General features: G+C 43.0%; 1 protein-coding gene across 4 annotated transcripts in view; it reads left to right on the top strand.

The window, feature by feature from the left end:
* The window catches only part of rab11fip5a (RAB11 family interacting protein 5a (class I)), a 29,170-nt gene extending 15,255 nt beyond the window's left edge, over window positions 1-13,915 (top strand). The window contains exons 3-6 of one of the 4 annotated variants that reach the window (XM_080870122.1): window positions 328-913; window positions 6,079-8,025; window positions 9,417-9,561; window positions 10,966-13,915. In XM_080870122.1, the coding sequence (XP_080726248.1) occupies window positions 328-913; window positions 6,079-8,025; window positions 9,417-9,561; window positions 10,966-11,223 (2,936 nt within the window). In that variant the 3' untranslated portion in view covers window positions 11,224-13,915. Of the gene's footprint in view, window positions 1-327; window positions 914-5,589; window positions 8,026-9,416; window positions 9,562-10,965 lie in introns of all 4 variants that reach the window. The other 3 variants (XM_080870121.1, XM_080870120.1, XM_080870119.1) reach the window with 3 other exon arrangements.
* The last annotated feature ends 360 nt before the right edge of the window (window positions 13,916-14,275 follow it).

Below are 14,275 nucleotides of genomic sequence, written 5' to 3'. Positions count from 1 at the left end.
CTGTAAATGTCACAGACTTTAAGTTAAAGTTATACATGTGGAAGTTCTATTTCTTGATAGTTGTGCTCCCTGAAATCTCATCTACACTGAGAGCAGGGTTTAAAAAGCTGCACTACGAAGCACAGTTTCTAGAAAAGATTCTGCAATCGTGGGTAAATTTTCATTGACACCTTTGTCTGCCAGAAACACTGATCAGCTCTGTTTTGAAAGACATTGTCAGGAAAATGTCAAGAAGGCTTTACCAGCTGAAGTTTAATCGAGTAAAGTCATATGTTTTCCTCTGTTCTCAATTTTCTTCCATTCCCTCCTCCTCGCCACGATTTGCAGAGCACACAGCAAACACGTCGCCCAAGTCTTCGTCTCTCAAATGCGAGTTTGGTGATGAGGCCGGTGAGATCACCATTGCAGTGCCTCAGCCCACTGTTTGCATCAACGGAAGCCATTCTTACAACGTGCAGCCCCAGGCCCCAGGCTCAGGAAAACCTGCAGGTTCTTTAGGCCTGGGACTGTTGCAGAAGTCTATGCCTCTCTCCGTGTCTCTACAGAACCTCAGTCAGCAGGCCTCCATAGATCTCCCTAAAGGTGGTGTGGGAGATGGGCGCCGCTGGTCCTTTGACAAGCCCGGCGAGGAGGAAAAAGCAGCCATAGCTGCGGCTTTGGAGAAAAGCGGCCCGATGCTGGGTGAAAACGAGGAGCGCCTGGGACAGGCTGCTCCGACAGAAGCCACGTCATGGTCCTTTGCTTCCACAGTGGAGGCGGGGGACCTCCAGGGGAAAAAGCAGAGGAGGAACTTTTTCTCTCATGCGGGGAAGGGACAGAGTCAGCCCAAGGATGAGTGCGAGCGGGCCCATGCTGCAACTGACGAGAAACAAAGGGGATGGTTTGGATCAAAGGACTCGCAGAGCAAACCCAGGTGAGATACACACTGATCACAGAGAAGACGTCCGACCAGTTTAAACCTTTGGTGCAAATATTATTTGAATGAAGGTCAAAAGCAACCAAAAACAAAGTGCCTGCTGAGAGTTTGTACCTGCACATTTAGACTTCCAGTATCATTACTCACAAAGTGAGGTGCGTAATTGCATGTGACCCGTATACGTTTTATCTTACTTTAGCAATCATAAGGGCATCAAAGAATGTTTTTGATGTGTAAGATGATATTTTGGCAGCAGAGCAGAATGCAAATGCGTGTTCGAGTAACAGAAAGTGTTATAGCGGTGTTACCCTAGTATTACTAGATAAAATCTTTAAATGTGCATTTTATTTCAAGATCAATGATCTTGAAATGAATTTCTAAATGAATCTCTGCACAAAATTTTCTCTAGCCTCTCTAGTGCAGGTTGCCAGATACAGCCAGTGAGTACAGGCCACTGCCACCAGACATGGCAACCAAGCTACGACAGAGGCTAGCAGTGACAGGTTTTGACAAACAGTTTTGAGTAGCAGTGAAACAGACTTCCTTCCTGGCTCTAAATTAGCACTCAATTTCCTGTGGAGCACCTCATTTGGCGTGACATTGCACGATATCTGTTGTCTACCACTATTTGCTTAAACCGATGACGCTCACAGTGCAGCAAAAGCGTAACTTAAACCCATTCTCAGGAGGGTTAAATGACGGCGTAGATGTTTACTTCCTGTGCACCAGCATCACAGCTAGAAATTGCTTCCAGCTTTGCACATATCCCTCCTGGTTTCAGTCTCTGGTTACAGCAGGTATCTGCAGTGCAGATGGAGGAGGAGAGCTGCTCTTGTGAAATTAGCTCTGTCAACTTTCAACCTTGTGCACGCTGTAATATGCTTCAGTAATAATGTTCATTTCATTGGAAAGATGATGATGTGAGCTGGGAAAAAGAAATCATTCTTCTATTACAGGTTGTGTGTGTGTGTTTATGGGCAGGGAGAAAGTGGGGGAAGAAAACCTCGTCTTATTTTATATCCACTTCTAACACAAGTGCATACAGTGGGGCAAAAAAGTATTTAGTCAGCCACCGATTGTGCAAGTTCCCCCACCTAAAATGATGACAGAGGTCAGTAATTTGCACCAGAGGTACACTTCAACTGTGAGAGACAGAATGTGAAAAAAAAATCCATGAATCCACATGGTAGGATTTGTAAAGAATTTATTCGTAAATTAGGGTGGAAAATAAGTATTTGGTCAATAACAAAAATACAACTCAATACTTTGTAACATAACCTTTGTTGGCAATAACAGAGGTCAAACGTTTACTATAGGTCTTTACCAGGTTTGCACACACAGTAGCTGGTATTTTGGCCCATTCCTCCATGCAGATCTTCTCGAGAGCAGTGATGTTTTGGGGCTGTCGCCGAGCAACACGGACTTTCAACTCCCGCCACAGATTTTCTATGGGGTTGAGGTCTGGAGACTGGCTAGGCCACTCCAGGACTTTCAAATGCTTCTTACGGAGCCACTCCTTTGTTGCCCGGGCGGTGTGTTTTGGATCATTGTCATGTTGGAAGACCCAGCCTCGTTTCATCTTCAAAGTTCTCACTGATGGAAGGAGGTTTTGGCTCAAAATCTCACGATACATGGCCCCATTCATTCTGTCCTTAACACGGATCAGTCGTCCTGTCCCCTTGGCAGAAAAACAGCCCCATAGCATGATGTTTCCACCCCCATGCTTCACAATAGGTATGGTGTTCTTGGGATGCAACTCAGTATTCTTCTTCCTCCAAACACGACGAGTTGAGTTTATACCAAAAAGTTCTACTTTGGTTTCATCTGACCACATGACATTCTCCCAATCCTCTGCTGTATCATCCATGTGCTCTCTGGCAAACTTCAGACGGGCCTGGACATGCACTGACTTCAGCAGCGGAACACGTCTGGCACTGCGGGATTTGATTCCCTGCCGTTGTAGTGTGTTACTGATGGTGACCTTTGTTACTTTGGTCCCAGCTCTCTGCAGGTCATTCACCAGGTCCCCCCGTGTGGTTCTGGGATCTTTGCTCACCGTTCTCATGATCATTTTGACCCCACGGGATGAGATCTTGCGTGGAGCCCCAGATCGAGGGAGATTATCAGTGGTCTTGTATGTCTTCCATTTTCTGATGATTGCTCCCACAGTTGATTTTTTCACACCAAGCTGCTTGCCTATTGTAGATTCACTCTTCCCAGTCTGGTGCAGGTCTACAATACTTTTCCTGGTGTCCTTCGAAAGCTCTTTGGTCTTGGCCATGGCGGAGTTTGGAGTCTGACTGTTTGAGGCTGTGGACAGGTGTCTTTTATACAGATGATGAGTTCAAACAGGTGCCATTCATACAGGTAACGAGTGGGGGACAGAAAAGCTTCTTACAGAAGACGTTACAGGTCTGTGAGAGCCAGAGATTTTCCTTGTTTGAGGTGACCAAATACTTATTTTCCACCCTAATTTACGAATAAATTCTTTACAAATCCTACCATGTGGATTCATGGATTTTTTTTTTTTTCACATTCTGTCTCTCACAGTTGAAGTGTACCTCTGGTGCAAATTACTGACCTCTGTCATCATTTTAAGTGGGGGAACTTGCACAATCGGTGGCTGACTAAATACTTTTTTGCCCCACTGTATTTAAGTGGGTAATTTATTTTGGGGGTGTCACAGGCCTTACTGCACTTTCTGCACTGCTGTCGGTGGTAAATAGTAGTAAATACATTATTAATCTTTCATTCAGGTCTCCCAAAACTCATGATTTAAATTTTTTAAATCAATTTACTTAACCAAGGTGGGGGGGAAAAAAATAAGTCGATGTCGTAATATTTTCATACACAGAGTGTAAACAAAATATTGGCCAGATAAGCACCTGCTCGTAGAAGTAAGGGGTCAGCTATTCTGGACCATAGTACACACAGGGCCTTTCTGCTGCCTCTGTAACTATACATTTTCTCAGCCTACGCACCCACATGCTTTTAGATACTGGAGTTGAGAAAGGTGCCAAGTTGGTGCAGTTAGCGCTAAGCAATGACTACGCCTAGCTGCGTCAACGTTTCTCGCAAATTATTACATGAAGGGCCAATGAAAACAGAGAAGAGACGGCCATTAATGTTTTAGATGCAAAGTGTTTTGGATGGAAGACGTGAAGACACGTGCATGCATATGACTGATGTCAACAATTAAAAAGTAATATCTGTTTTTTAATTCAGCTTTTTCAATTAAAGTCTTCAATGAAGTGTACCTGGAACTGAAGGTCTTACTTACCGTATTTTTCGGACCATAAGGCACACCGGATTATAAGGCGCATTAAACGCCTTATAATGTTTGCTATGTAACTTTGCACTGTCCACTGCTGTAACAAAACAAATTTCCCACGTGTGGGACTAAAGGTTATCTTATCTTACATTAATGACTAACCTCGTATTGTGGATAGATTATCTCAGTCGTTCTCCTGACTGAAGTTTGGTCCGTTTACACCATCTTTCCATGCGATTGCATTTGTCAAAAACACACTAACTTTTATCGAGTGGAAAAAGGTTAGCATTCATCCTCCAGTGTTTATGTTATGCTAAAATAGCTGTGTCGCTAGCGATCACGTAGCACAGCATTATATACCAGCTAGCCCAACTTCAGTAACCCTACAAACGTCACTGCTGTTTAGTTTTCTATCTTTATTTATGTTGCAAGTGATAGCAGAGCAGAGCAGAGTGATAGTTTACATTTTTTTCCAGAAATCTCTCAGTCAGAAAATGGTATATCATGTTTAGGTAAGCAAAAGGAGTGAGCTAACTTCCTGCTAACATTCTGCTAACTTCTAACCCTGTTAAATTTAATAAATCCTGTTTTCATGGATGCCAGGATGTTAAACTTAATTGTTACACCTGGTAAAGCAGCAACGCTGATCATTTTATTAAAGATGAAAGAATTTAGGCAGTTTTTAACTCTCGGTGTGCCTCAGTGTTTGTTTGACTATAGAACCTGAAGTAAACGGATCTTTGGACCCAGATTACTCCGCGAGGCTCCCTGACTATGGTAGCCATAATGCTCCGACAATCCATCAAGCGGTGCGGCTTGGTAGCTTACCATACATAAGGCGCACCGGATTATAAGGCACACTGCCGATTTTTAAGAAAATTAAAGGATTTTAAGTGCACCTTATAGTGCGGAAAATACGGTAACAAACATGCTTTTTTAAAGGTTTTTATAGATTTTTATAGTAGATGATTACAGCAGTTGGACATTCCCAATATGATTCTCTCAATTTCTTAATGCTATCATGCACTGTTAGAGGTTGTGATTACCAACCTCTTTGCAACTCTACTTCTAGAATACTATTTTTAAAGTGAGTCATGGTTTTGTTTTTTTTTTTCATGTTTTTGTTTTTTGGCATTATGTTTGCTTTGCTGCAGCTTTTTGATGTGTGTTGCTGGCTTCAAATTGTGTGTGCAAACTCTTCCACTTCAGTTTATACACTAATTAGTAGTGGTTTTAAAGAATAAAGGGGACTGCAGCTTCGACTGATTTGATTCATGTGAGCACTCTGTACAAGTATGTTCTTTAAATTGTGATTTGAGACAGAAAAGCCCTCTTCAGCGTGCGGTTATTCTGTGTGAATGATCCAAACTAATCAAGAGGACTGTGTGCCTTCCTTTCACAGCCTGGTGGTCTCACCTAAATTAGAACCCAGCACTGATCCCCACTTACCACCTCTTCCACCTAGTCACCACCCTCTGGGTCCCCTTGTAGAGCATACCTCCATGGTTCCAAACCTGCACCATACTAACCCTTTCTGCCACTCACCGACCTCACCACCCCCTATATCACAATCCAACCCTTTCTTTTCTCTAATCCAGCACAACCCTTTCTATGAAGACATGATAACCACTCAGCAACTTAAACCTACACCGCCTCCTCTGCCCTATCTTTCCAGTTCCCGGCCCCCTATAGCTCAACTCTTTCCACAGCCGAGTAACTCTAACTCTGTCCTCACCCACGGCAACTCAGCTGCCGAGGAATCCATCACTGATGCTGATGCAAGCAGCACAGAGGTCACGAAAGCTGGGATGAGAGGACTTCCTCTAACTCTCGTGGAAGGAAAGAAACCGTTACTCAAGAAGTCATCCAACCCTTTTATGTCTGTTAGCAGTGTGGAACCGGATTCAGAGTGGGACGAATCCTTTGAAGCATTTGCAGCTGGCAGGCTGCAGTCTCCTGAGGATCTCTCCACAGGCTGCAAAACGCAGCAAAAACCACCCAGCGACCATCTGCTGGAACACTGCAATAATAAAGCCGATCGAAACACAAATGTGACTGATGCACTGCATTATCATCAGCTAGCCAGCCAAGTGACCAACACTAACATGCATTACCATAACACTTTCCCACAATTCCTTGAAACAATCCCAGAACACAGAAGTTTTGAGCACAATGATGTAACTTTAAATACTTCCACTAACTCTCTGAAACTGAACACTTGCTCTGAAACTAATCAGGACACCAGCGCTACCAGTGAAATACCCGACACGAACATGAGTCGAGCTCCTTGCCGCACCCCGTCTGTACAACTCAGCAGCAGCTCTCCAGATCCTAGTTCTTCAGGTCTCGGCAGTTCAGCAGAAGAGGATTTTCTGTCATGTGTTTCCTCTTATTCTGATAAAGTCTCTGCATCCTCATTTGAAGACACTGAAAGCAACATCTTTGGGTCAACGGATGTAAAAAATAAAAGGGGCTCAGAATCTGAAGATGACACTACTTACAGGTCAAATGATCTATCTTTAGTTGATGTTGTTCAGCAAACTGTTATTGAGCCTAAGGATAGCGGAAAGGTAGACTTGAGTGGTTCAGCAGGGTCTTTGGCACCACAGCCCACAGTACTTGGGCATCCACATCCATCAATCACAGAGGAGATAGGAACTGATGGTGCAGATGCTGAAACACGTAACAATTCTAATATTGTATACCCTGACTTGTTGCCTGAACTCTCTAAACCACAACTAAAGTCCATCATCTTTTCACAGTCGGACAATGTAGGGCAAGAAAGAAACATAAATGATTTAAAGGTCTCTATAGAGGATTTTTCTAAAGATTTAAATGATGGCTCTAAAGACAATAATATAAAAGTGAGGAATCCTGCAACTCCAGATCAAGAAAGATCCTCCACACTACCATCATTACACATCACAACCTCCTCCCCTGATGTCAAGCAGGCTTCATTGGTTGAACCCTTTGAGAGGGCTCATTTAGCAGGCCAGGATGTTAGCCCCAATTCTCATGTGCCATTTAGCAGCCTTGGTGATTTACTCAACATCAGTCAGATTGCAAACAGTCCTAGCCAAGACTTTGATGACACTCAGTTGCACAGACGGATATCTGATCAGAGCTCCAGCAGCTTTCTCCAAAGTCTGAATGTCAGTATTGACTCACAGGATTACCAAACCTGCGTGTCTCACTCTTCCTCCAAAAGTTCCAGCGTCTCTGAGCCAAATGAGACGATGCAGCTGAAGGATGTTAAAACAACTGCAGATGCTGCGTTGGGCTTAATGGATTCTACAAATGCATCCAAGTTATCTAATGGGGAAATCGGGGAAACTGACAAATCTGAAGCATCTCCCCAAGCTGCTCAGGACAAGACGACGACTCTTGAGCCAACCTTCCCAATAGGAGACTTGCAATCATTCCCTGCAGCACAGCCGGACTCTTTTATGAGCTGTAATCTGAAGAGTGCTGGTGAGGTCTCGGATGCTACGTCCTCGATATGCGCTCCTACACAGAATGTTACACTACACCGCTCCCAGTCTGAGGGCACACTGGCAACTCCCTTCGACGAGCTCCTCCTACCCTCTTTTGGTAGTGATCCTGGCGGGGTACAGGGTTCCACCTCGTCTCAGCCAGGCCCCGACCTTCCCTCTCTGATTTCCTTTGCTCCTTCTCTTGCTCCTGAAAGTATTTGCTCCCCTGTAGCGCTTCCTGCCTTCTCTCCCTTTGCCAACGCTTCAGCGAGGTTACCGCCCAGCTCAACGCAAGCCACAGCACCAATGCCACTGCAACAGGAGGCAGAGCAGCAGCAGCAGCAGGCAGCCAGTCAGCAGAACAGGTGAGGTTGCACATGCTCAGTGCTTGGTGACGAGGTGAAGAGGAAGGACTACTTGCAGAAATTTCTATCCTGTCATCTCTTTGGTCTCCTTCTGGCGCTCTGCTTCCGCCTGCTTTTCTTCTGCGCCAACTGCACATCCTGTCTCATCCCTGTGGTGTGATCTTCCCTTTTTGCTTCACTTTGTTAAAACACACACACAACAACATTGGTGTTAACAAAACTCTTCTGTAGGTGTCTTTCATGTGTCCTGGCTGTGGTAACGGGAGGGGAAAAAAAGCCTCAGGCCAATTAGCAGTTATTATTTTGCCCCATTTCCTACCACACACCTCCAACTCCCTTTCGAATACACACACTCACACGCACAACGCACACAAACACTCACATACCTCCCCTTTCCCCACAGGGCCAGCTAGAGTTCTCACACAGCCATCCTCATTTGCCAAAATCTCAAGCAAAAAACAGGCTTTTTTTTGCAAGACACAAAAGGTGTTGTTTTGTCACTGGTAGCATTTCCTTTCCACCTCCGGGTAATAACATATTTAATACAATTCTACATGATTGATTGCACCAGTGCATGCAATTAAGTCTCTCGGTTTTTAAGGTCTTTTCAATTTTCACCATTACTTCTTTTAATAAGACATCTTACACCTGTCTAACCTCCTCTGGTCTTAATCACTTAAAGCAAGGAGTCCTTAAGCACCTGATGTCACCCTGGAGGTCCACAGGCCAATCTGTTGCGTTTAAATAACAGCTTAACCTGCAATACCTGGAATAAAGAAAGATTTGTTGCTGATTGAGAGCATGAAAGTTCAGCAAGTCGACTCAGATTTCCTATGAATGCAGGTCAACTGTAGAGTTTCAGAAGATCCTTTAAGCTGACTCAAATAGAGGGCTAGTTTTTGGCTGTTTGTTGCCCTGCATGCAAATCAGTGTAACAAAGCAGCAAGACGGTTTTCTTGTCTCTGTTCGTTACAGTAGTAAAATGCACTATTGTCAGCCTATAGCTCCTCACAGCCACCATGTGGCTGATGTGAGTCCTTTTTTTTAAGCTACGGACTGATTGGGTTTCTTGCATTAGTTTATTAAGAAGATGTTTGGGGCTGAAGTGCTAGAATCCAGTATTACACTTATATTGTAGAATCCTGGGTTATTATTAATGTAGCTGCGATCATCATTTCACATGCAGAAATAGTCCTGATGTATATTGTTGAAGCATAGTTGGCTTTTTTTTTTAAGTTAAATATATCCAAGAGTTGTGGAACTCCAGTATGGCAACCGGGTTTTTCACCTAACCTCAACTGAAAAAAAACTTCATATAAAATATAAGAGTCAGAGTGCGGTGTTGTATCAAGTGTGGTGGCGTGACTGTGTGTATGTCTTGTCACATCCAGCCCCCACCCAGTGAAGCCCCTGCCCACTGCCATGCAGGCTGAGGAGAAGCGGTCAGTGCTGGCCACAGGCCTGGAGAAGCTAAAGTCCACCATCCACCACGGAAGGAGCAGCCAGCTGACGGAGCAGGAGGGCGAAAGGAAGAAGGTACAGTGTTTGAAAAAAATCGAAAAAAATTGAAATAAGCTACTAACATAAAATAAAATGGCTTACGTTATAAGAATTGTACTTTGTAGTAACAGAAGATTTTATAAGAGTTCTGAGCTCTCCCAGCGAGACAAACGCATTCAGCTTTAGTGTCCTCTGAAAGTTATTCCATGAACACAGTGCAAAATAAGAGAACCAGGTCCTACTACCTTAAAAACACATAACAGCAAAAAACTCAGTGCCCTAATGAGGAGATATTTAAAGTAGTGAAGATCATAGTAGCTTTTTGTAATGTTAAGTAAATAAAGAGATAAAAAGGGGGGTGCTTATTCAGTACGGATTTGTTAATATAGTTATACCAGTGACGTTGTCTAGACCACAAAATACATGGGAATGTGTACTGGACAATGAATTTGATATGAAATACAAATAACTGTGATACACGAAGTCTAGAACAAATAATAGAATCATAATGAAAACCTTTAAAAACATATTATGTCCGAGTGTTTTCCTGAGTGCTAAATTTAAAAAAGGCCCTATTCTGATAATAGAAAAACCAGTGTGTACACAATATGATGTTAAAGAAAAGTCTATCATCCAGCAAGACACATGTGTATTTGTAGGATTACCCTTTTTACACTAAGTCTTCTCCTAGCGTATGAATACCGAGATTATTTGAGATCTGGGATATTTCATTAGTCTGTCCATCTGTTTTGTTTTGTTTTTTTTCCACTAATCCAGTTTAAGGTTGGGAGACGGGGGTAGGGGTGGAGTGTCTATGAAAAGGGCTAACAGACAGAAAAAAGGCTTTCATGCTCCCATTCACATTTACAGGCAGCTTAGAATAACCAGGATGTCTTTGGAGTGTGGGAGGAAGCCCTAGCACTCAGAGAAAAACCTCAAGGAGAACCTGAACACGGAAGCGCCCCAACCAATAAGTGGATTCAAACGCAGGACCTTCTTGCTGTGAGGCAGTATAGTCCTAGCCACTGTCGAGATCTGGGAGTGAACAGCATAGGTTTTGTTTCCTTAGTATTAAGAAGCAACTTCAAACCAGGCAATGATGGCTGCAGCAGTTCAAAAGCAGTCTGGATCTCCTAAATGGCCTGACTTAGAGAAGAGCTAACTGAGTAGGGTATTATATCATCTGTATAAAGGTGCAGTTCAGGAACAGGCATGTCCTTCGCAATATTCTTTATAAAAATAGGGGGGGAAAAAGCAGGGCCTGTAGTTGAACCTTGAGAAACTTGTTTTGAAATCTCCAGGAAGCTTGACTTCCTTTCTACAAGGTAGCTATGTAACGCCTGAATCTCATTCTGTAATGAGTGCAATGAAAAGACACAAGGCTGTACCTGTTAAATTAATATTTCTTTCTTGTCCTTTTTTTTCCCTTTTTGTCTTAAGTCACTGACAGAAGGAGCGGGGTCATACTACCACCTGACCCACAGCGAACTGGTCAACCTGCTGGTGCAACGCGAGGCGGAGCTGGAGAGGCAGAAGGCGGAGTATGAACGTCAGAAACTTTTGCTGGCCAAGCGGGAGACGGAGCTGAAGAAACTGAAGCCGCAGGTCAAAGATTTGGAGGACTACATTGACACACTGCTGGTGCGCATCATGGAGCAGAAGCCCACCCTCCTGCAAGTGCGCTCCAAATTCAAGTGACGAATTCAGGCGGGGGGTAGAGGGTTTGCAGTTCACGTTGCATCTGTTCACTCTAACCTCCACAACAGCTCTTTAGTCTTTTCACTGCTATGCTGTCTTTTTTGATACAAATATTTAGGCACTGAGAGATGTCGAGGCGACGTTTTCCAGCTGGCATGCTTTACTGTACTGAAACCCGTCCTCGGTGAAGGGTTTGGTCTGAGTGGTTTTATGAATGTAGCGCGTCCTCAGGTTGTTTTCAGGTTCACAAAGCCAGATGGTGGGTTTAAAAAACCCAGATGCTTCAATTTTGGGATCTTGATTGTAAAACAATTAATTTTCCTTCTCACCTCACCTGTCACTTCTATCACCTTATCACAAAAGAGAGAAAATTGTAGGGTTTCAGTCCACATGACGTTTATCCGACTATATCCTCACTCGAGATGAAACGACACCAACACTTCCTCGTGAGTGTTGCAGCTTTGTAGCTTGAGCAGAGCAACCTGAAGAGACATACTGGTGGTTTTGCATATTTAGTCCATCAGTTGTTGGCCTTTTTTCAGCATGCAGTCAAGTAGTAGATTGATTCCCCTCTTTCAAGGCAGACATTGTTTCAGCTATTTTTGGCATGAAAATCAAAGCCTCTCAAGACACGATCGATCAGGGTGAGCATTTTGTTGTCTTGTTACATGTCATAGTAGCTCAGAAAATGTCGCCATTTTATGGAGTGCAATGAGATGTTGCTAGCTCAATTGCCAGTTCAAAAGCCAAAAATGACATAAAGAGACTAAAAATCCTGACATTTGAAGGAAAACCACATTGAGTATTTGCAGCAGTATCTCCTGTTGTGTGTTGAGCAGTTCACTGGGCAATCCCCTAACCTAGTTTCTCCTGCATTGTCTGGAGTTCATGTGTAAAACTTGTGAAAGTTTATGTTGGATTTGGCTTTTTTGGGCCCTGTGTATAGAGTCAGAATGAAGCGCCAACAGCAGCCGCTGCAGTACGCAATGGAAACACCGCTAACAAATAACAAAGGCACCATAACATTTCCTCCAACAGAGGGAAAGTTTCAAGTCTCTGCAAGTTGAGACCTGATTGAAATGATCTCAAAAGTCTGGCTATCTGGAAGGAAGGAAGAAATCTTCAAATAGAAATCATGCAAAGTGAACTAAAAAGGCAAATTCATGATAAAAATGTGCAAAACCACTGATATGTTTCTTTTGGTATGGCTTTCTGCAACGTTTGAGTCGTGCCACTATTTCCAGAGTGTGTGTCTGTGCGTGTTTGGTTTTGGATTAAGACTCTACTAATGTTCCCTGATAAGTACCGAGTGCTCTGACTCGTGTTTGAAACTACAAACCAAATGAGCAGATTTCAGCCTTTGTCACGTGGACATTACTGGGAACTGATTGTAGCCTTTGAATGTTCAAAAGTGTTCTTAGCCAGCAAGTGAATGGTGTTTTCTTCTTTTTCTTTCACCCATTTATTTGCTTGTTCCGTCCTCTTTTTTTTTTTCCCTCTTTTCTTCTTTCTGTTCTTTGGGCATGTTATGCTCAGCCACATAAGCTAACTGATTCTAGCATGGGTCACGGTGTTATCAGGTGAAGACAGTATCACTCAGTATCCAGTCAGTATCAGGATCAGCCATCCCAGCTATTTGATCTCATGCTTCTGCCTTCCCACGTGTGCGTTCTCGACACCACGTTAAGAAGAAGATGCCTGCGACATGCTGGTACTTGACTTCCCTCCCTCAGTGTCTTGGGTGTCACATATGCTTCTGCTCAAGCACACATATCGCTACAGCTTTCAGGTGTTACAAAGGGATATATACCGCGTTCTACAGCATATATGCCGTATTGAAATGCCAAATGCTGCCTTATTTTTGTTTTTTGGTGTTCATTGAGAATCGAGCACTTCGTTTGAACTTGTCGGGGCCCGAGGCAGGTTTTGAGAAAGAAAAGCCATCTGTTCACTGATATTTTTCTGTTCTCTCAGTTTTTTCTAATGCTTTGTTTTGATATTGTTTAGGTCACTGCTGCACAAAAGTACAATGTATGCATAACAATAGAAAATGAGTAGAAACAGTGATTTCCTGTGAAATGCCAAAAATAAAGTGTGTACATATTTATTTAAAAAGAAGCCTTGAAACTTAATCTATGGAGCAGAGTGATACACCATAAAGTATTCTGATAGGATGCCACTTTTAACAGCATTTGTGGATGTTCTTGCACTACTTAACTGTCAGAATAAAACTGTACCTGTCTGTCTGGTATCGGTATAGTTAGATCTTCTTTACACCGTACTGCACTTTCTAATCGCTCCGTGATTTAAGCACTCGGCCTACTTTTAACGTCACGACAGATAACTAGCCAGTGAGCTCAAAGCATACACGAGCATACACAAGCATCCGGACCTATCCCGTCGTCTCAGTCCTGCTGTGCGATTGCGAAATCGAGTTGCATAGATGACTGTAGAGACTGCACATTACGTGTGACTCGGCACATCCTCTTTCACGTCTTCCATTTTACAGAGGTTTTGTTTTGTTTTTTGGTTTTTTTTGCATTTCAGTTTAAACTGATTGTATTTTTCTCCTCAACTGTGTAGCTGGTGGAATGTGCTTGAGGTAGTATGTAAGATTGGAAAGTTTACAATCCGTGATGCAATTCTGTTTCACAAATTTTGTATATTTAATAAAGAATATTTTGTGTTTCTTGCTCACCGTATGTTTTCTGGTAATTATTTCTTTCCATATTTCCACTGATTGTTTAAAAAAACTCAGAATCTTTCACTCTGGGTTTTTTCTTACAATTTTGCATCCAATTCCAAGCTGCTAAAACAGCAGAGTTCTAGATGTTCCTGACATTCAGGTAGTTCTTTAACTAGTTTGACTCTTTTAGATTGAGCATATTCTTCAAAGTAGTAACTGAATAAAATGTGATATATTAAAACAAGTGATCTTGCTATGTCATGTTGAACGCTGTCTTTTGGGAACCTTTCACCGACAGTGACTGGGCTCATATTATACATGATTTCACCCATTTGTCATGCCTTTATTAGTTCCACCTTCTTAAAA

The sequence above is a fragment of the Rhamphochromis sp. 'chilingali' genome, assembly GCF_963969265.1.
Source record: "Rhamphochromis sp. 'chilingali' genome assembly, chromosome: 21".
Classification (NCBI taxonomy): domain Eukaryota; kingdom Metazoa; phylum Chordata; class Actinopteri; order Cichliformes; family Cichlidae; genus Rhamphochromis; species Rhamphochromis sp. 'chilingali'.
The sequence above is the reverse complement of the archived record's forward strand: the minus strand, read 5'-3'. Positions and strand labels throughout refer to the sequence as shown.